This window comes from Odocoileus virginianus, chromosome 3 (assembly GCF_023699985.2).
Source record: "Odocoileus virginianus isolate 20LAN1187 ecotype Illinois chromosome 3, Ovbor_1.2, whole genome shotgun sequence".
Lineage (NCBI taxonomy): Eukaryota > Metazoa > Chordata > Mammalia > Artiodactyla > Cervidae > Odocoileus > Odocoileus virginianus.
In genome coordinates this window covers 12,808,718-12,830,567 of record NC_069676.1, presented here as the reverse complement: position 1 = coordinate 12,830,567, position 21,850 = coordinate 12,808,718, and the positions used below count along the sequence as shown (strand labels likewise).

Here is a 21,850-nt window from a genome sequence, read left to right as displayed (position 1 = left end):
AAGATAAGGAGCTCTATAGAGATCACCCCGGCAGCCAACATAGAGGCTGGCACAAGTTCCCAGTAAATGTGGGCTCTGTTCATTGTCACAGTTTTGCTCATCATAGGGGGTCCCTCGTTGTCACCCCCGCAATCTTTTATTTGCCTCCCAGGAACATTGAGATCTCATGCTAACTCTCTGAAGCTCTGCCCAAAAGTCTGCCCATTGTTCCCTCCTTGAAACGTCACCTCGAAATCCCAGCCCTTTTCCTTCAAGGCCGGTGTCCAGATATCCCCATTAACTTCCTCTCTGGGAACAAAACAGCCTACTTCACCTAAGTTCAACAGGAAGGAGATGTCTTACCACCTTAACCGCCCCCCCCCCCCAGGCTTTCCAGTACTGAGAAAAAAGGAAGCTGATTGCACTAGCGCTTCCTGTGGGTTGATCTGGGGACAAGGAGTGTAACTGAGGTCTGCCCTCTTTGAGATCCCTCGGAGACTCGCCAGCACTCTCCATTTCCCTGAGACTGTCACTGTGGACACGCACAGGGTGGCACAAAATATGCCCCTGCCCCTCCTTCAGCTTGGGCAAGATGTGGCCCCTGGACTTCTGCATTCTTAGCTGCAGTGACGGTTCTTCCTTCCCCTGGAGGTCCTGCCTGTTCACCGGTGCCCAGCGCTTCATTAAGGCAACTTCCTCCTCCAGGCCGGCCTCCATGATGCCCTCAGGGCCGCCGCCCAGGGTCTGCTGGGCTTCGGTAGTCTTTCTGCTTCTCGCCTGCTGTCTGTTGTCCACAGGTGAGGCCCAGTGAGCTGAGGAGGGCTGGAGATGGGGGGTTGCTGGGGACGGGAAGGAGAACAGTGCACCTCACACCCTGCTGCCCAGGGCTGCAGCAACACTTCTTTGACTCAGATCTGTCAGGGGGCTCCCCAGTATCCTTGGGGGAAAGTGGTGGCTCCTTAACTCGGCCTTCAGGACTCCCTGAGGCCAGGTCCCTGCCTTTCACTTGTTTCCTGCCCTCTTCACAGCACAGACACACACCCACCCAAACACTCATGCCTGCACGCATTCACTCCCTGCTCCATCCGGACTCTTGATCTCTGCCTATGTTCTTCCGTCTGCCAGGATCACTCTTGCCCTTCACTTGGCTAAATCCTCCTTGACCCTTTAAAACTGACCGTAGTGGTTCCGTCCAGGAAGCCTTTCCTGACTCACTTCCTCCTGGCCTCCTTCTCAGCTCTCCTTGGTTCCTGATCCATCATCTGTCTTTCCCAGAAGCTCCGTCGAAGGCAGAGACCTTCATATCTTGGCTAGGGGAGGTGTTGGAGGGTGGAGCCTGCAGCTGCGTGGGCTGGGGGGCATTGGAGCCCCCAGCAGAGACTCTGTTCGTGCAGGTGCCCAGGGACAGACGTACCAGTTACGAGTGGAGCCGAAGGACCCAGTAGTGCCTTTTGGAAAGCCCCTCGTGGTAAACTGCAGCTTAGATTGCCCCAGCCCTGGATTAATCTCCCTGGAGACAGCCTTCTCCAAGGAGCCCCACAGCAGTGGCCTGGGCTGGGCGGCCTTCCGTCTCACCAACGTGACTGGTGACATGGAACTTCTCTGCTCTGGCCTCTGCAATAAGTTGCAAGTGGTAGGTTCCTCTAACATCACAGTGTATGGTGAGTAGCCGTGGCTGGAGGTGGGATGGCCTTGGGCAGTGGTGGGGATAGATGACCAATAGTACAGGGGAGCGAGGTGGGACGGGGGCCCTGAATTCGCACAAATGGACCCGGACACTCAGTCAGAGCTCAGACCTGGGGGTGTGTGTGCATGTGTGTGTGTGTGAGAGAGAGACAGAGTCAGAGATAGAGGGGTACATCTTAACCACATGCCAAAGCAGCAGCTGTGAAATCAACTTATTTGATTCTCAATAAGCATTTTGTGTGTGTGCACGCATGCTAAGTTGCCTCAGTCGTGTCTGACTCTTTGTGATCCCATGGACTGTAGCCCACCAGGCTCCTCTGTCCATGGGATTCTCCAGACAAACAGTAATGGAGTGGGTTGCTGTGCTTTCCCTCCGGGGGAATCTTCCTGACCCAGGGATCCAACCTGCAGCTCTTGAGTCTCTTACATTGGCAGGCGGGTTCTTTACCACTAGTGCCACCTGGGAAGCCCAATAAGCATTTTAAAAATGATATTTCAGGGATTCCTTGGTGGTCCAGTGGTTAGGACTCCAGGCTTTCACTGCCAAGGGCCTGGGTTCAATCTTTAGTCAAGGAACTAAAACCGTGGAAGGCTTTTGGTACGGCCAAAAAAAAGGACATGTCTTTTACTCAATTTTAAAAATTTCTTTTAATATAGTTATTTATTTATTTTGTTTGGCTGCGTTAGGTCTTAGTTGCAGCCCGAGGGATCTTCCTTTGCATAGACTCCAGTTGTGGCACGAGCTTCAGTAGTTGTGACATGCGGGCTCTGGAGTACATGTGGCTCTCCGGCTTTGTTGCTCTGTGGCCTAGGGAATTTTAGCTCCCCAACCAGGGATTGACCTCGTGTCTCCTGAATTGCAAGGCAGATTCTTAACCACTGGACTACCAAGGAAGTCCCTATTTTTTCTTTTTTTTGGTATTTACTTATTTATTTGGCTGCACTGTGTCTTAGTTGCAGCAGGCGGGAAGTAGGATCTAGTTCCCTGACCAGGGATCAAACCCCTGTGCATTGGGAGCGTGGAGTCTTAGCCACTGGACCACCAGGGAAGTCCCCTATTGCTTTTATTTTTATGACAGGTAATAAATTCATTGGCTCCCAAATCAAAAAGTATTTTAAAAAAGTGCTGACCCCTAGGTGCTCACCCAAAAGCCCTTCTGAAAGCCTGGGGTCGGGAGGTACACTTATGAGCCTCATTTCACAGATGAGGAAACTGAGGCTCAGTAGGGGTGAAGTCACTTGCCAGGGTCCATGAGCAGAGACGCCTGGAGTCCAGGTCTCAAATCCCTGCTCTTCACAGCTGAAGTCTTCCTCTCTGGACCTGATATCCCCGTTACCAGTTTCTTATGAATCCTTCCGGCTTCTCTGCATTTAAAAGAAGACAGGGAATTCCCTGGCTGTCCAGTGGTTAGGAGTCAGTTCTTTCACTACTAAAGGCCCAAGGTTCAATCCCTGGTCGGGGAACTAAGATCCCACAAGCTATGTGGTACAGCCAAAAACAAACAAACAAAAGAACCCAATAGACTAGGAAATGGCTGACTACATCACTCAGGGTGCCTATGGTTTTGTGAGGCCTCAGAAGAGTGTAGTGTACATCTGTAGCTGTGTGTATGCTCTTCCTGTGCGTGCACCAGTGTCTGTATTCATGGTTGTGTACCTGTATGTCCGTGAGCAGGTGGATCTGAGTGTCCTTATCTTTGTGTGAATGTACCTGTATGTCTACAAATGTGTTTGTCTGTATGCTGTGTGTGCCTGTGTGTGTCTCTGGACTTGTACCTTTTAAAAATAGCTTTAAAATTTTATTTATTTATTTTTGGCTGGGCTGGGTCTGCATTGCTTGAAAAGCTCTTCTCTAGTTGTGGTGAGCGGGCCTGCTCTCTTGTTGCAGTGCTCGGGCTTCTTATGGCTTCTTTTCTTGCAGAGCCTGGGCTCTAGGGTGCGCGGGCTTCAGTAGCTGTAGCTTGCGGGCTCTGGAGCACAGACTTGGTAGTTGCGGCGCATGGGCTTAGCTGCTCCTTAGCATGTGGGATCTTCCCGGATCAGGGATTGAACCCATGTCTCCTGTATTGGCAGGTGGATTCCTTACCACGGAGCCGCCAGGGAAGCCCCTGGATTTGTATCTCTGTGTGTTGAGTGTCTGCATATGCGTATGTGTATCTGTGCCCGCGTGTGTATCTATGTGAGTATGTCTGTTTCTGAGCATGTGTGGATGTCTGGGCCGGTATGTGTCTATATGTGTCTTTGTGTGTATTTCTGCACGCTTGCCTACGTGTGTATCTGGGTATCCCCGTCTGTGACCGAGATGCCTCTGTCCAGTGCTGTGGAAGGAGCCTTTTGTCCCGGCTCACGAGAGCCCAGTGGGCTCATCTCTTCCCAACTCTGTGTCACATTGAGTGGCTTTAAATCAGCCAAAAGTGGGATATTTACACCACAGAAATTGGCAAACACTCCACGTGGGGGCTCCCTCATCCACCATAGAGAGCCCAGGCATAATCAGCATTGGCTACCATACCACTAGCCCTTGAGTGGAGGTTAATATGGGAGCCTCCTTGTTAAATACTCTAAAATTGTAAATTTGTTGTTGTTCAGTTGCTAAGTTGTGGCTGACTCCTTGTGACCCTGTGGACTGTAGCCCACCAGGCTCCTCTCTCCATGGGGATTCTCCAGGCAAGAATACTGGAGTGGGTTGCCATTTCCTTCTCCAGGGGAATTTTCTGGACCAGGAATCAAACCCAAATCTCTTGCATTGGCAGGCAGGTTCTTTAACACTGAGCCACCAGAGAAACCCTGTAAATGGTTAGATGTTAAAAATTTTCCATGGAAGCCTGTGATAGCTTCAGAGCCAGGCTTGAGAGCTGCTCCCCCAGGGGAGGCCCAGGGTTTGGAATGTGTGTCTTTGAGGGCCACTGCAGTTGCAGCTGGGATTGGACCCAGCCTGGATCTGTTGAGTACCCCCAGGACTGTACAGAGCACCCTCAAGAGGCTGCCCTAGACCTTGAGCACCTGGGACAGACTGGGGAGGACTGGACCAAGCTCTGGGAATGGCCAAGATCAGAGTCCAGGCCAGAGGCTGAAGGAGGGGTCAGGGGACTTCCTAGATCTGATGTCATGGAGGTAGGTGGGCACACAGGTCTGGAGTTTGGGAAACCCACTATCTAAGCCTGGCTCTGCCCCTTCCTGGCTGCGCATCCTTAGACAGATCACCTCACCTCACTGGGCCTGTTTCTCTGTCCATAAAAGGGTAGAATAATAGAGGAGATTTCACTTGGTTGGTGTGTGAATGAAAGTGGATGACATCTGGAAAGAGGAAGGAAAACTCAAGATAAACAGGAGGTTTTATGATTACTATTAACATCATAAATGGCCATAAACTTTAGTCCTCTTCCTTGCCTTTTTTTTTCCCCCATTAACTGTGAACAGAAAAACTGATTCATTTCAATGCCTGCCAAGGTGTCCAACAAAACAGGAAATAATAATCATGATGTTAATGATAATGGCAAACCCATATACTAGCACACTTGTAAGTCCAGCAAGTTTATTAACTTGAAGTTCACAGTCCTGCAGTGGGCCACCCTGGACTCCTGTCCACGGTGGGGGCTGCTGGGCTGACTGGTATGTTCTACTCTCCCCTTCACACGCCTCCATTCAGGGTTCCCAGAGCGTGTGGAGCTGGCACCCCTGCCCCTCTGGCAGCCGGTAGGTGAACAACTCAATCTGAGCTGTCTGGTGTTTGGCGGGGCCCCCCGGAACCACCTCACTGTGGTGCTTCTCCGCTGGGAGGAGGAGCTGGGCCGGCAGCCCGTGGGAAAGGAGGAGCCTGCCAAGGTCACGTTCATGGTGCAGCCGAGAAGAGAGGATCATGGCACCAATTTCTCCTGCCGCTCAGAACTGGACTTGCGGTCCCAAGGACTGGAACTCTTCCAGAACACCTCGGGCCCCAGGAAGCTTCGAACCTTCGGTGAGGGAAAGAACTGCAGACGGTGGGTGATGAGTGGAGCCAGAGTAAGCGTTCCCTGGCCACGGAATTCCTGAGAATGGGGTGGCCTGGCCCTCAGGGCTTTAAGGAACACACGCCCTTGGCCATTGGGCAGGGTAGCCTCAGATGGGAGGCTCACAGTCTTGGGACTTTTGAAGAAGGCTCTGTGTGTCCTGGAAAAGGGGGGTGGGTGAGGCAGGCAGCAAGGTATCCTGGGAAAGAAGGACCCTGGTTTAGGGGGATGAGTGTCATGGGGAAAGGGGATCTCCACAGCTGTGAGACCCCCTCCTGCTCACTTCTATCCTTCTTTCAAGCCATGCCCAAGACCCCCCCGCGCCTCGTTTTCCCTCCGTTCTGGGAGATGGAAACCTCCTGGCCTGTTAACTGCAGCCTGAATGGGCTGTTCCCAGCGTCGGAGGCCCATATTCAACTGGTGCTGGGGAACCAGATGCTGAATGCCACAGTCGTGAGCCAAGCGGACACGCTCACGGCCTCAGCCACAGCAAAAATCGAACAGGAGGGCACCCAAGAGATTGTCTGCAACGTAACCTTGGGGGTCGAGAACCGACAGACCCGGGAGAAGTTGGTTGCCTACAGTAAGAGGGGGCGGAGCCAAAACTGCTCAGGAGGCGAGGGGTGGGGCTGACCCTGGGAACTTGACTGCATATAGTAAAAGTGAAAGTGTCCGACCCTTTGTGACAAGGATTGTATAGTCCATGGAATTCTCCAGGCCAGAATACTGGAGTGGGTAGCCTTTCCCTTCTCCAGGGCATCTTACCAACCCAGAGATTGAACCCAGGTCTCCCACATTGCAGGCAGATTCTCTACCAGCCGAGCCGCAAGGGAAGCCTAAGTATACTGGAGTGGGTAGCCTATCCCTGCTCCAGCGGATCTTCCCGACCCAGGAATCGAACCGGGGTCTCCTGCATTGCAGGCAGATTCTTTACCAACTGAGCTATCAGGGAAGTCCCATAGTAAGAGCAGCAGTGAGAGGGGGCGGAGACAAAATAGCTCAAGAAATGAGGGGCGGGGCTGACCAAAGAACGCGACTGGCCTCTAGCCCAAGGGGGCGTGGCACACAGGCAAAGACTAAACCTGAGACACGAGGGGCCTAAGTAACCCGAGAGGAGCCTGAGTGCCCCAAACTGGGTGGGGTGAGGGCTGCAGAGTAGATGAAGGGGTAGCCTGGATACCCCGAGGGGAAAGAGGCAGGTGGGGGCAGGACTTCACCCAAGGGAGGTGTGCGGTCAGCAAACTCCTGGGCAATGCCCCGCCTTTAGGCTTCCACGGGCCCAACCTGAACCTGAGTGAGCCTAACGCCACCGAGGGGACCCCGGTGACTGTGACTTGCGCGGCCGGACCCCGAGTCCAGGTCATGCTGGACGGAGTTCCAGCCGCGGGACCAGGACAGCCTGCCCAGCTTCAGCTAAAGGCCACCGAGAAGGACGACAGGCGCACCTTCTTCTGTAACGCCACCCTCGAGGTGGATGGGGTGACGTTGCACCGTAATAGGAGTGTCCAGTTGCGCGTCCTGTGTGAGTAGGTCACGCTGACCTTTAATCCCTTGCTTCTTTGGTTTGAGACTTGTCTCTCCCTTGCCCCATTGTGCTTCGGGTGTGTTGGGTGTGTCTGATCATTTGGTGGTTCCACAGACGGCCCCAGGATTGACAGAGCTAAATGTCCCCAACGCTTGATGTGGAAAGAAAAGACTATGCATATCCTGCAGTGCCAGGCCCGGGGCAACCCGAACCCCCAGCTACAGTGTCTGCGGGAAGGCTCCAAGTTTAAGGTGCCCGTCGGGATTCCATTCCTCGTCTTGTTAAACTATAGTGGTACCTACAGCTGCCAGGCGGCCAGTTCACGGGGCATGGACAAAATGTTAGTGATGATGGACGTTCAAGGTAAGCCTTGGCAAGGCGTGTTTATCCTAGACGGGCAAGCTTAGGGGGGGCCGAGACGAGCTTATTTGTTCTTCACTTTCCACACAGGTCGGAACCACGTCACAGTCAATATCGCCCTGGGAGTGTTAGCGATCTTGGGCCTGGTGACTCTCGCTGCAGCCTCAGTGTACGTCTTTAGGGTGCAGAGGCAACATGACATTTACCACCTGAGGCCAAGGAGCACCCGGTGGCCCCTCAAGTCTACACAGCCCGTGACTGTGGCAGAGGAGTTATCCTGAGCTCAGTGATACTGAGCAAAGGCGACAGGGGCTTGGCTGTATCTATCTTCGAATTCTGAATAAAGGCTTGAAAGTCCTTACACTGTGGCTTGATTCCATCTCGCAGCTTCGCGAGTCCATTGAGTGACATCGCGATAGCGGAAAAGGGCGGAGCCTGTAGTGCCCAGATAGGGCTTGAACACTGAGAGGCGGGCCGGGCCTCACCCAATGGGCTGAAGGAGTCAAGGGGAGGCGGGGCTTCTCTTGGCCAATCGGCGGGCGAGTCCTCGTTGCCGCTCTATGCCGCTCCGCCCCGGCTCGCTGGTCCCAGAAGGCGCCGGGCTTCCCAAGATGGCGGCCGACGTGTCCGTTACTCACCGGCCGCCGCTGAGCCCAGAGGCTGGGGCCGAGGTTGAGGCTGGTGATGCCGCGGAGCGCCGGGCGCCTGAAGAAGAACTGCCGCCGCTAGATCCAGAGGAGATCCGGAAACGCCTGGAACATACCGAGCGCCAGTTCCGTAACCGCCGCAAGATACTGATCCGGGGCCTCCCGGGGGACGTGACCAACCAGGTATGGGGGGGGGGGCGTGTGGGAGCGTGGCGGGAAATACCACCGCGCGCGTGCGCGGGGGGAACCGGGCGACACCAACGCTGGCGTGCACGGGGGGGGGGGTCGTCGGCGGGTGAGTCCAAGCGCGGGATCCACGCGGGATCGGGAGAGACCAAGAGCGGGACGTAGGGGGTCGGAGATGGAGGGAGAAACCAACTTTGGACTGAGGGAGGACGTTGCTAGGGGCGACCAGAGGCTTGGAAGGAGCCAAGTGGTTGAAGGGGGCGGGGAATGGAAGGGGGCGGGCAGCTTTGGCCATGTTGGGGGGATAGTGAATGGACAGCCAGATTGGGACTGTGGAATCAGGGACGCCAGTTGCTTCCTGCTCTAGCATGGAGTGGTGGGATCTCATATCCATAACCTTCATGGTTGACTAGAGTGTGCCTTTTCATAGCAGGCGTTTTTTAATTCCTTTTAGGGATAGATCCGGAAGTTAAGGCAGCCCCAGGGGTCTTTTTTCCTCAAAAGCCTCAGGATTAATTTGGAAAAATGGAGTCATCTCCTGTCCCCATGCCACAGACCTGCAGAGAAGGAGGGGGCATTGTTCCATGTAGCCCTCCTTGGCTGATCTGGGGTGCCTTGGTAATCCAGGGGTGCCCTTCTCTAGGCGCCAAATGGGACAGAACTTCCCAGTGCTCTTTGGACCCAGGAAGATTGAACCTAGTCTGCCCTGCCCTTCAGCAATGGAATGGGTTCTTTGTCCCTGCTGTAGAGAATCCCTGCTCCCTGGCCCCTCCAGCACACCTGCCACTGACTCTCTCTGCCCGTGGGTGGTGGGACCCTAGGAGTGGTGGGAGGGGTGTGACTTGGGGACAGACTTGAGACAGGTGTTTCTAGAGTCAGTCATCCTCCTACTGCCCACCATCTCCCAGCCGGAAACATGCCTTCTCTCCTGCAGGGTGCACAGTGTGTCTGGCACTAAAAGGCCCCAGAGCCTCGCTTCTGCAGCTGGCTTGCAGGAAGCTGTCAGTAGGAGGGAATGGGGAGGCACATGAAGCCACACAATGTGGGCTTATTAAGTACACAGGGTCACCAGTCAGGTACCCAGGAGTGGCATTCCCACTGCTGTGCCCTGACCAGCTGCTTGTCCTTTGACAATTTCCTTCACCTCTCTGAGCCTCAGTTTCCCATCTACAAAGTGGACTTATTAATACTCGATTTGCAGGGTTGTTGGAAAGAGTCAGTCTTGCAAACTGAGGTTCAGATGGGTTAAACAGCTCCCCTGTGGGCAGAGCTGGATCTTGAATTCAGACTGACCTGACTCTCTAATAAGAGCGTGTTGTGTTGATTAAAAGCATGGGCTCTTAAAAAAAAAAAAAGCATGGGCTCTACAGCTGAGCTCTGCCTCCCAGCCCTGCCAGGTATGGCTGCAATGGCCTTGGGCAAGCAACTGCTCTGAAACTCTGTGTCCTCACTTGTAAAATGGGGCTGGTGATTGACCTGCCTTCATAGCTGGTCCACATGAACGTACCACTGGGTTACTCTCTTCATTTCTCCGTGATTCCCTGTCCTTTGGCTTGTCTCCACAGGAGGTGCACGACCTGCTCAGCGACTATGAGCTCAAGTACTGCTTTGTGGACAAGTACAAAGGGACAGGTTTGTGGGACCCTGGGGTGGGGTGGGGTGAGCTAGTGGCAGGTGATGACAGTCCCTGAAGCTGGAGAGTCCTGGCCCAGTGTCTTCTGAGCTTCAGGTCCAACATTTAGCAGAGAGAGAGGGTCCATGAACCAGATGGGAGCCAAGGGATTGGAAGGGCGCCAGTAATTCTGGAGGACTTGAAGAAGATCAGACAGGCCTGGGGGACTGGCCAGCAGAGGGAATGTTTGGGAAGGGGTCCCCATTGCCCAGGTATCTGCTGGGTAACCTAGAAGAGAAACGGCAAGGATGCACCATGATGGGCACCCAAGATGAGGGCACCCAAGATTGGGGCAACAGTCTTTCCTGCTCTGGGTCTCGGAGACATGTCTGCCTCCCTCTGGCCTCTCTGCCTCCATGATTTCACTCCCCTGCCTACCTTCCCCTAGGCAGCCAGCTCTGATCTGATTGTAAATCTGATCAAACCTGGTCCTAACCCTGATCATTCTTCTGTCACCTCACAACCTGTCTGAGCTCCTCCTGATATTACCTTGCAAAGAGGTACCTCAGCCTTACCATCTCTTCAGGTGCCTAAGGTTCCAGGCTATTCCCTCTGTTTTTAACGTCTCTTCCACTCAGGGCAACTCCTCTCAGTGCCCAAGCACACCCCGTACCCCATCATAGCACTGACCACCCTAGGCTGTCACTACTGACCCACTCACCTGCCTCCATGGGGTGGTCATTTCTATGAGAACAGGGACTGATCTTGGCCCCCAACATAGGAAGCTCTCGGTGGATATCTGTGTCCACCAGGCATCGTGCCGGCTGTTAAACCTGCCAGGGCCTTTGCCTGCAGTCTGTAACACGGGAGAGAAGGGACTGATGACAGGTGATCCCTGGAGACCCACCTGGTGGACTAGGGTTGTGGTTAAGATCTTGGGTCCTGGAAGCTAAGAGTCCTGGGTTTTTGTCCTGGTCTGTCCTCACTGTTTGGCCACAGGCAAGTGACTTACCCTCCCGAGCTTCAGTTTTCTCACCAGCAAAGTGGACATGGCCTGTTGGAGTTGGCTGTGAAGCCAAACACATTAAAACATCTGAAAAACTGTGGGTGCCTGGGAGGCGGCCTGCTGGACTTCAAGTCCAGGCTTCTCCACTTGAGCAGTGCCCTGCCCTGTGCCCATTTCCTTGCTGGAAAGATAGTGGTTGTGAGGAGGAAGTTATTCCCATTTGGCAGAGGAGGAAACTGACTTCAGAGCCACTCGGGCTGGCGTTGAAACCCAGGCTCCAGGGACCACATGGGTAAACACTACTACCCCACATGGCATATCTTATGGAAAAACCTGAATGAACTTTTGGCCAACACAGTAGTTCTTAGGGTGGGACCAGGCCCCAGTGGGTGATCGTCACCGTGGGTTGTAAGGAGCAAGCCTGGAGGAGCCAGGCGGCACTGGCTATTGTTGCTCACGGCTGGTGACTATGCCAGTCCGCTGGTGCCCATGATGTCCTGGTGGTTCAGTATTCCTGAGGTCACGTGTGGTTTAGCAGGAGGTGGGTGTGGGCAGACATGGGGTAGAGGTGCAGGCCCTTGGGGGCCCCCACTGACCCCATGCTCCCACCTGCCACAGCCTTTGTGACGCTGCTGAACGGGGAGCAGGCGGAGGCCGCCATCAGCGCCTTCCACCAGAGCCGCCTGCGGGAGCGGGAGCTCTCGGTGCAGCTGCAGCCCACGGATGCCCTGCTCTGTGTGGCCAACCTGCCTCCCAGCCTCACGCAGCAGCAGTTCGAGGAGCTGGTGCGGCCCTTCGGCAGCCTGGAGCGCTGCTTCCTCGTCTACAGCGAGCGCACCGGTCACTCCAAGGGCTACGGCTTCGCCGAGTACATGAAGAAGGACTCGGCAGCCCGCGCCAAGTCAGACCTGCTGGGCAAGCCCCTGGGCCCACGCACCCTCTACGTGCACTGGACAGATGCCGGGCAGCTGACACCTACCCTGCTCCACTCCCGCTGCCTCTGTGTTGACCGCCTGCCACCCGGCTTCAGTGATGTGGATGCCCTGCGCCGGGCGCTGTCAGCCGTCCACACCCCCACCTTCTGCCAGGTAAGCCCGGTGCCTGGTGCAGGGACCTGGGGGAGCAGATGCGAAGCCCAGAGCACCTTGGAGGGGCTCTCCAGTCTTCTGGGTTCCCTTTCAGTAAGGCAGCGATGAGGCCACTTTGAATCGTGTTCTTGTTAGAAAGGCCGTGTGGTACAGTGGGTGACAGGCCAGCTAGGAGCCAGATGGCTGGGCTTCAGCTCCCTGCACACCCTCTGGAGACTCGCTTTACCTCCCCCTGAAAAATGCAAGCAAAGTTACTTTTGTTTAAAAAAAAAAAAAAAAAAAAAAAAAAGGCTTTGAGACCAGCTCACCCTGTATTCACATCCACCCTGTGCTCATGCCTCCAGACCCCAGGGCCAGCATCAAGGAGGCCACTGGACGAGCTCACCGCAAGTCACACATGGCCAGATCCCAGCCCTGCCCTGTGGCCCCAGACAGGTCACTTACTCTCTGAGTATTGGTTTCCTTCCTACCCCTGTAAGGAGAGATTCGGCCCTCATGTGGTGGTTTAGGAAAACAATCCCTGGTTCATTCCAGTCTCACTTGTCAGGCCCTTCTGTAAGGGTACCTAGCCCTGTGACAGGTGCAGTGGGGCGAGAATAGGCCAGGGCCAGCTCGCAGAGAGCCCCCAGGCCCCCAAAGTGGACATTCCTTCAGCACACACTGGGCTTAACTACTGTCTCTCCACCCTGCCTGTAACAGCCCAGAGGGGCAGGTGTCACCTGTGTTTTTAGGTGGGGACACACTGAGGATAAACAGGGAGATCAGCTGACACATCCGAGAACAGCCAGCCAGGTGGGCAGAGCCCAGGAAGCCCAGGCCACCCTGGAGGAGGCTGGGCTACGGGCTCAGAGCCCAGGTCTGCTGCCGTGGGTGTTGGTGCCGGGGAACCGGTGTTGGTAGGAACCCCACTCCTTGCTCGCTGCTGCTTTTGCAGCATGCCTACTGTGTGCTGGGCCCTGGGTAGGACTCAGGACACAGGTAACGTATACTTACAGTCAGCAGCCACTGACTGGAGATTGAAGGTGGCAAGGCCATGACCAGTTACAGGTTCTCTCTCGGCATGGCTATCCCCATCTCAGAATGGATCTGGTCCTGCTTTGTGACTGGGTTATTGTGAATGGTTGCTCACTCATTCCCCCTCTTATGTATCTGCTGAGTCCCCGGCTGGAAGGTGACCGCCTCCAAGGAGCCCAGTCACACAGAGCATCCTTGTTGAAGAGAGCCTGGGCTTGGGAGTTAAGAGGTCAAAGTTTGAGCCTCCATCCCCCTATTTAAGAGCCACGCGGCCTCGGTTGCCCTTTGACCCCTTTCTGTATTCATCGGATGAGATGGATGTGATTGTGAGAAGCAGCCCATCCAGGCCTTGGTTTAGGGCTGGGCCAGCAATGAAGGTGAAGTGCTCACTAGAGGTGGGCTGAAGGCCAGATTTGCCCTGCCTGGGCCAGTGGGCGCTGGGTCCCCACCCACAGCCACCCTACCCAGTGGATCCAGCTGATGGTCTCATCTTAGAGATGAGGAAACCGGGGGCCATGCATGGGCACTTGCAGTGACCTCCCCAAGCTGGCCAGAAAGAGATGGACCTGGGAGTCAAGATCAGGCAGCTGACCCGGGGCCCACGCTCTTAACTGGGCACCCCCGCCTCCCATAAGGGAGTTTGCTGCCCATGTCAGGGGGCATTTTGTTTCCAACACAGTCAAGAGGAGAACGTGAAGGAAAGCCCGTAGCAGCCTAGTCTGGTTCACTTTGCCATTTATCAACAGGTCAATTTATGTGTTTATATATATGTGTGTGTGTGTGTGTGTGTATATATGGCTTCCAAGGTGGCTCAGTGGTAAAGAACCTGCATGCCAAGCAGGAGATGCAGGTTCCATTCCTGGGTGGAGACGATCCCCTGGAGAAGGAAATGGCAACTCACTCCAGTATTCTTGTCTGGGAAATCCCATGGATAGAGGAGCCTGTTGGGTTGTAATCCATGGGGTCCCAAAAGAGTTGGACACAATTTAGCAACTAAACAACAAACAAATATACATGTCATTTGTATTTATTCATTAAAAAAAAATTTTATTTTGGCTGCACAGAACCAGTGAGATGATCCTAGTTCACTGCTGACCAGGGATCAAACCCTTGCCCCCCTGTAGTGGAAGTCCAGGGCCCTGACTGCCAGGGAAGTCCCTACATATCTTAATTTATTTTGTTGCAAAATTGCTTAAAAAACTTTGAGTGCAATGTAGTAGTGTTAGTTGCTCAGTCATGTCCAACTCTTTGCGACCCCGCGGACTGTAGCCCTCTAGGCTCCTCTGTCCATGGAATTCTCCAGGCAGGGATACTGCGGGGGGGGGGGGGGGAACCATTCCTTTCTCCAGGGGATCTTCCCAACTCAGGGATTGAACTGGAGTCTCCCGAATTGCAGGGAGTTACTTCACCTGCAGAGTGGGTGTGCCAAGACCATCTGTATCTGGGGTGCAGTGAAACAGCACCTTTGGCCCCTGGCCCATGGGCGTGTGGGGCCCAGCCAGATGCTCTCCCAGGATCTGCCCTCCCTGGGACAGCCCTGGACAAGTGTCTAGCAGCCACAACACCCTGAAAACCAAGAGTCTTGTTATCTGAGCTAAACTGACATGGGGTCATCTGTGGCCTTCCTCTTTGCCCCTTGCTGCAAAGCTATTCGCAAGCTTGATTTCCAGCGTGCCCCAGAACCCACTGGGGGTGACTGATACATAACATAGGGTATGTTTGGCTCCCTCCTCTCATCTCCAAACCAGCCTCAATCCTGGAACATAGGGACTTCCTTGGCGGTCCAGTGGTTCAGATGCTGTACTTCCAACGCAAGGGGTGTGGGTTTGATCCCTGGTTAGGACTAAGATCCCATATGCTGTGCAGCATAGCTAATTAAATTAAAAAAAAAAAAAAGGCCTGGAACACATCCTGCCCCAGGATCGAGAGCTGAGGGCCTGAAGTACCAAATGGCTGCTGTTAAGGCAGGTGAAGGGGCCCCTGGCTCACTCGTGATCACATTTCTGTTTCTGCCACACACTGGCTGTGTGACCCCGTCCTCCTGCCCAGCACTACCAGCCTTAGACCCGAGCTCAGTGAACATCTGTCTCACCATCAGACTGTGTGCCCTGCTCAGCTGCAGCTGTAGCATCCTCAGCCTGAGGTGTGCAGTCGGGGCAAACTCCAGAGCTACCTGCTTCTCCCGCCAGCCCCTCCTCGCCAGGCGCTGCAGAGTGTACTCCAGAAACCCAGGCAACGTCCCCAAGAGGCACTGGCGCAGGGCCTGGTGGCTCTGACCAGTGGGCAGCCTGGCTCTGCCCTCCCACCAGCAGTGTGACCTTGAGCATGCTGACCTCTCTGAGCCTCCATCGTCCCTTCTGAATAATGGGCAGGATACAGCCTCCCAGGGCTGTTGAGAAGGTTCGATGAGTTAACACAGGAACCGGGCGCGGGGCAGCACAGAGCCCAGAGTCCGTTCTCCCTCTGGGGGGTTATTGTCATCAGAATCCTCATCTGGTCACGGCTGTCACGTCAGTTGATGGTGGTCACTGCCACCCTGGTGCTCACGACTGCCTCTCCCCTCCACAGCTGGCGTATGGCCAGGACGGGCAGCTGAAGGGCTTCGCCGTGCTGGAGTACGAGACAGCAGAGATGGCGGAGGAGGCCCAGCAGCGGGCGGATGGCCTGGCCCTGGGAGGCAGCCACCTGCGCGTCTCCTTCTGCGCCCCCGGGCCCCCTGGCCGCAGCATGCTAGCCGCTCTCATTGCTGCCCAGGCCACGGTGAGTGCACGCCTGGGGGGGCGGGTGCCCCAGAGGGGCATGGGGGAGCCAAGGAGTCAGGCAGGGCTCTGAACTGCCCCTCTGATCCTCTCTGCAGGCCCTCAATCGGGGCAAAGGGCTGCTTCCAGAGCCCAACATCCTGCAGCTGCTCAACAACCTGGGGCCCTCCGCTTCCCTCCAGCTGCTGCTCAACCCCCTGCTCCACGGCGGCGCGGGTGGCAAGCAGGGTAAGATGAGGGGGGCGAAGCACTCTCAGAACCGGGCGTCTCCCTGGACTCTTGCTGTCTGAGCTCTGAGTGACACGAACCCACAAACAGGTTTTGGGATGGCGCTCCCCAAGGGGGCTGATGCCCTGAGCCCCTTGCAAGGGGGCTGGGTCATGGAAGAGGGACAGTCCTTCCCTGGAGGGTGAGGGGGGAACTCATCACCCAGGCTGTTTCTTGGGGTATGTCAGTTGCCCTCATGGAGCTTCCATTTCCTGTTCTCAATGGGTTTGGGGCTGTGTTTCCTTGGGTGGGGGGTGGGGGGGAGGTTCCACCTTGGACCACTTCATTTTCTGGGTCTCCCCTAGGCCTCCTGGGCGCCCCCCCAGCTATGCCGCTGCTCAATGGGCCCGCCTTGTCCACGGCACTGCTGCAGCTTGCCCTCCAGACCCAGAGTCAGAAGGTAACCTCAGGCCTGTGGGCCACAGGCTCCCTCCTCACATATCCTGCAGCCCCTCATGGTTCCATTTCCAACATTGCTTCTTCTGCCAGCGGGGAGCTCACCATCAGTGGGGCTGTGGGCCCTCGGACTGTGTCCCTGGGGCCTGGTTCGCAGGTGCTCAGGAAGTGACTCAGTGAAAGCCGAGGCCCCACAGGGGAATAGGGGGCCTCTCATCCCCACCCCCTCAACATGCACACGGAAAAACTGACACTACACACAGGTGGCGCTGGTGGTAAGAACCCACCTGCCAGTGCAGGAGACATAATAGACCCGGGGTCAGTCCCTGGGTGGGGAAGAGCCCCTGGAGGACGCGGCAACCTGCTCCAGTATTCTTGCCTGGAGAATCACATGGACAGAGGAGCCTGGTGGGCTACAGTCCTTAATGTCACAGAGTCGGACAGGACTGAAATGACAGCACACACACACACAAGCATACACCACCCGGTCCAGTTTGATTCACTGAGGCCAAGTCAGTGGCTCGGGTGTGTCGATGGTAACCGACAGGTGAGGCTGTGGGCGTGGGCTGTTGTGTGAGTAAGAATGACTGAATGTACGTATGGCTGTCACACACTGCACTTCCAGTCAGGGTGGTTGTGTGTGTTAGATGCTGTGCGTCTGTGATAATCAGCAAGGGGACTAGATGTGAACCGGTGGACATCACTGTGATTTGCTGACAGTAACTGACTGTGGGTGACAGGCTTTGACCCGCTGAGCATGGACCGTGTTCCCGGGGTCTCCCCAGCACTTGGGCAGGCCCTGGCATGCATTAGGCCCCTGGTCACTGTGGCAGGTGGGTGATGGCCAGGGTGTCACACATTGGGAGAGGCTCTGTGTGTTTGGCTGTAGGCTGGGCCTGTGACCCCTCATTTCAGCTCATTATTCTCTGTCTCTAGAAACCTGGGATCTTGGGAGACTCTCCTCTGGGCACTCTCCAGCCTGGGGCCCAGCCGGCCAACCCCCTCCTCGGGGAGCTGTCTGCAGGTAATGCCAACCCTCTTCTCCCCATCTCTCTGGGCTTTATCCCACTTCCCCTTCCCTTTCCTCCCTGGGTGTGATACATTCCCAGTGCTGCAACTTTGGGCAAGTGACCTAACCTGTCTGAGTCCTCACCTGTCAGTTGAGCACATGGTGCCTGCCTCCTTGGGGAGCCACGGACATCCTGGGAGTTGATGGACTTCGAGAATGCTGCTCAGTGTCCGAATGTAGTGGCCCTGGTCCAAGCAGAGGCTCCCAGGCCCCAGAAGAAGGGGTCCTGTGTGGTTGGGCTGCTGACACCCTTCTTCTCTCTGTAGGAGGGGGCCTGCCCCCTGAGCTGCCACCCCGGCGAGGGAAGCCACCACCCCTGCTGCCACCACTGCTCGGCCCCTCTGGGGGTGACCGGGAACCCATGGGCCTGGGTCCCCCAGCACCCCAGCTTACTCCACCCCCCGCCCCCGTGGGGCTCCGAGGCGCAGGCCTCAGAGGCCTCCAGAAAGACAGCGGGCCTCTGCCAACGCCCCCTGGGGTAAGGCCCCCCTCAGTGCCCAGCCATCACCCCAGCCTCCGGCCCTGCGCGCGCCCCCCCTGCTAGGGGCCCTCGTGAATCTAGCCTTCCCACCACAGGTCTCTTTGCTGGGGGAGCCCCCCAAGGACTTCCGGATCCCCCTGAATCCCTACCTGAACCTACACAGCCTGCTCCCAGCCAGCAACCTGGCGGGTAAGGAGGCCCGGGGCTGGGGAGGCGCTGGGAGAAGCCGCCGCCCAGCTGAGGGCCCCCTGCCTCACCCCCCAGCCCCCGGAGGTGGTGGTGGAGGTGGCGGCAGCAGCAAAGCCTTCCAGCTCAAGTCCCGCCTGCTCAGCCCCCTCTCCAGCGCCCGCCTGCCCCCCGAACCAGGGCTGTCCGACAGCTATGGCTTCGACTACCCCTCAGTAAGTATACGCAGCCACCCTGGGGGCAGCCCTCCCAAAGGCCCTGTGTCCCCAGAGAGCACGTCATTCTCCATTTTGACATCTTTCTGACTGTGATGGGCTGGGCTGAGTGCACAGGAGACAGGAGGGAACATGCCAGACGCTCAGGTCTCTTGTCTGTCTCTGCGCATCATGAAACCCTGCTTCCTGTCAGTCAGTCTCTCTCTCCCAAGAGGCCTGTGGCCACACGGCTACTTCTCCTTAACAGACAAGGGCTCAGCCTCCTGTCTGTCTGTCTGTGCTTCTCACTGCTCCCCTCTGCAGTCCCCATCTCGGTCCCTGGAGAACTGCTCCTTCTATGGTTCTGACTTCTAGGCCAGACGTTGCAGACTGGCCATATGTGTTGTTTGGCCCACACTGGATATTTTAAAAAATAACCAAGATAAATGCCAGTGAAAAAATACAGAAACCACAAGTGTTCGCACCTGGGTACCCTGCTTGCCTTAAAGACTCCAAGCTTCTGCCTCACACCTTTCACAGCCCTCTGGGGTCCAGGTGCAGCCACCCCCCTGGGACCAGGCACCGCCTCTGTGTCACTGCCCCACCCTGCTTGCTGAGTTTGCCCCAGGCACTAGAGTCTGCCTTGAGGAGGCAGACTTCCCCAATGACAGCTGTGCTGTGGAACTGAATTTGGGTGAGGTTGGTTATAGACACCCCCCAACCCCACCCCACTCAACGTGCTTCTCCCACTCTCATTCAGGATGTGGGACCTCGGCGGCTCTTCTCCCACCCACGGGAGCCAACCCTTGGGCCTCACGGACCCAGCCGACACAAAGTAAGAGCCTCTCTGTGCATCCCACCTCCTGGTGTATCAGTTAGCTCATGCTGCATAAGAAGCAGTCCCGGTACTTTGTGACTTAGAACAGGAACTATTTTATTATTCTCACCCTCTTGCTGGGGGGGGGGGGGGCGTGGTGCCGTTCTTTGCAGTCACCAGGCAGTTCAGCTGGGTCTTGGGGGTTCACAGTGGCTTCCTTCATGCATCTGGCAGTCAGTAGGCTGGGGATGCAGCCTAAGCTGCAGTGACTTCCCTGCTCCACTTGGACCTCATCCTGCAGCTGGCCAGCCTGTGCTCGTGGATGTGGTAGTGGTCCCCAGGTTCCCCAGAGGAGGAAGGGAGGGCTGGCCCCTCTGCTGGCATTGTCACAACACTCTCCTAGGGGCCAAAGCCCAGACTTGTTTGGGGGACCTCCAAAAGGGGGTGATACTGCAGTGATCTGTCTTACTCAGCCAGCCCCCTTTCTGCAGATGTCCCCCCCACCCAGTGGCTTTGGCGAACGGGGTGGCGGAGGTGGCGGTGGGCCCCTCTCCCACTTCTATTCGGGCTCACCCACTTCCTACTTCACCAGCGGCCTGCAGGCTGGCCTCAAGCAGAGCCACCTTAACAAGGTGAGGAGCCTCCCCAACTGAGAACGGGGCCCCAGGGACAACCAGGATGCATGGGGCCCATGTGACCTTCGGTGTCACGGCCAGGGTGGTGGCAGGGCTCGGTTTTGCTCAGGGCTGAGCTAAAACAGGCCGTCCTCCTCAAGCCTGTATGTCTTGCATGTAGTATTTCCCAGGCTTCTGGGCCTCTCACTTCCTTCCCCAGCAGCCCGGGGTGTGGGTGATATAGCCCCAATCCACAGATGGAGAAACTGAGGCCCAGAAGGATGACATAATCAGCCCCCAGTCTCAGCTGGTAACTGGCAGCGGCAGGATTTGAAGCTGAAACCCCTGCCTTGGCCCCGGGGGCTGCTTCCTCCCTCATCCCACATCTCTCATCTCTCCCAGGTGGCTGGCTCCTCCCCGCTGGGTTCCGGAGAAGGGCTTCTGGGCCTTGGCCCTGGGCCCAATGGCCACAGCCACTTGCTGAAGGTACGGGCAGGGGTTGGGGCCCCCTCAGGGCTGGGGAGTGGTGGCCCCTGGGTGGCCTCTGACCCACCAGCCTTCCCCTCTGTCTCCAGACCCCACTGGGTGGACAGAAACGCAGCTTCGCCCACCTGCTGCCCTCACCCGAGCCCAGCCCAGAAGGCAGCTATGTGGGCCAGCACTCCCAGGGCCTTGGTGGCCACTACGCAGATTCCTACCTGAAGCGCAAGAGGATTTTCTAAAGGGCCAGTGCCGGAGAAGCTCAAAGGCCTGCACCAAATCGCTTTGGGGTTTTCTGGTGTTTTGTTCTTACTTTTCTTTTCCTTTGGGTAATAGAAAAATCTCTGAAAGACTTTGCTGACCAACCAGCAGGAGCCCAAGGAGTGCGGGGGGCATCTGGGAGCACTGTGCACCTCTGGCCTGCTCCCAGCGTGGAAACCCTGCAGCCTTAAGAGGGAGGGGCACCAGCCTGCTCTCTCCCCCCTCCCCCCTCCACCATGTCCGCCTGTGTCTGTCTCTCTGGGAGTCCCCTCCTGCCTCGGTGTCGCTCCTGTATCTTGGCCTTTCGAGTGCCTTGGAGGTTTCCCTGACCTCCCGTGAGGATCAGAGACTGTCCCCCCCTTTTCTAACTTTGATAATTGACTGGTTTCCTTTTCTAATTTTTATTATTTTTAAACAATCCATGACGTTCCCCCTCTCCCCCCCAGCTCTGATTCCTTCAAGGCCCAGCATGTCTGGGCCTCCATTCCACACTTTCCGGTTTGAAATGGCTCAGCCCTTTTTTCTTTCTCCCACACTTGTTGCAGGCATGGCTGTCTCCTGTCCCAGCCTGCCCTCTCTGGCCTGTACCCCAGCTCCAGGTCCCCTGCTTCCTACCACAGCCCCCTCGCCTTCTGATGCCTTAAAAGCCAGGCCCCAGACCCTGCTGGCCAGAGCCTCTCAGATGCTGAGCTCCGGAAGCTTGACTCAGGACCAAATGGCTCTGGCCTGGGGATTGGGCCCCTCTACCCAAGGTCCCCGATTGTGGGGACAGTAGAAGGCCAAAGTTTTGGTCTTGGCAAACCAGTCCCACCAGCCCTCTCTGCCCAGGCCTAGGGGCGGGGTGGGCTTTCTCTGCCAGCTTAACCCGGTTCCCCTGCTGTCCTACTGTCTGTCGGGCATTGTGCATCTCACTGAGCCTCTGTCGTCTCCCCCATGTTGAAGATGAGCCCCGCCTTGTTATCCCCAAGCCAGATCGCCCAGAGCTGGCCTCCCTGTGGCCCAGTGCTGGAAAAATAAGGTGCAGATAAACTCTGCCCCTTCCCACCAGCAGGACCTGTTAGCCTGAGGTGACCCTGGGCTGCGACCCTGGCCAGCTGGGCCACCAGCTCCCCTCCCCTGACTCGGGGTCCACATCAACTCCGGGGGGCTGTCTCCTCCCCAATCTCACACAAACCTTTGCTGAATTAAAGTTTGTAAGTAAATGGTTTTAAAGAAAGCAGACCCGGCTGGTTCT

General features: G+C 56.3%; 2 protein-coding genes across 4 annotated transcripts; both read left to right on the top strand.

The window, feature by feature from the left end:
• The first annotated feature begins 404 nt into the window (after positions 1-404).
• Positions 405-7,900, top strand: ICAM3 (intercellular adhesion molecule 3). 2 transcript variants are annotated; one of them, XM_020902354.2, is made up of 7 exons: positions 405-776; positions 1,374-1,640; positions 5,315-5,623; positions 5,956-6,237; positions 6,922-7,176; positions 7,294-7,542; positions 7,630-7,900. In XM_020902354.2, exons 1-7 carry the CDS (start codon positions 572-574, stop codon positions 7,818-7,820), a joined length of 1,758 nt encoding a protein of 585 aa, XP_020758013.2. In that variant the 5' UTR covers positions 405-571; the 3' UTR covers positions 7,821-7,900. The 2 variants fall into 2 exon arrangements, with proteins under 2 accessions (XP_020758013.2, XP_070320280.1); XM_070464179.1 differs by lacking the exon at positions 1,374-1,640.
• A 199-nt stretch (positions 7,901-8,099) lies between these two features.
• On the top strand, positions 8,100-21,832 carry RAVER1 (ribonucleoprotein, PTB binding 1). Of its 2 annotated transcripts, XM_020902353.2 has the most exons (14): positions 8,102-8,369; positions 9,938-10,004; positions 11,609-12,078; positions 15,661-15,852; positions 15,950-16,079; positions 16,424-16,518; positions 17,451-17,538; positions 17,850-18,061; positions 18,160-18,253; positions 18,329-18,465; positions 19,205-19,279; positions 19,753-19,893; positions 20,278-20,361; positions 20,451-21,832. In XM_020902353.2, the coding sequence occupies exons 1-14, from the start codon at positions 8,151-8,153 to the stop codon at positions 20,595-20,597; spliced, it is 2,151 nt and encodes a 716-aa protein (XP_020758012.2). In that variant the 5' UTR covers positions 8,102-8,150; the 3' UTR covers positions 20,598-21,832. The 2 variants fall into 2 exon arrangements, with proteins under 2 accessions (XP_020758011.2, XP_020758012.2); XM_020902352.2 differs by having other exon boundaries at positions 8,100-8,369; positions 18,160-18,465.
• Positions 21,833-21,850: the final 18 nt, after the last annotated feature.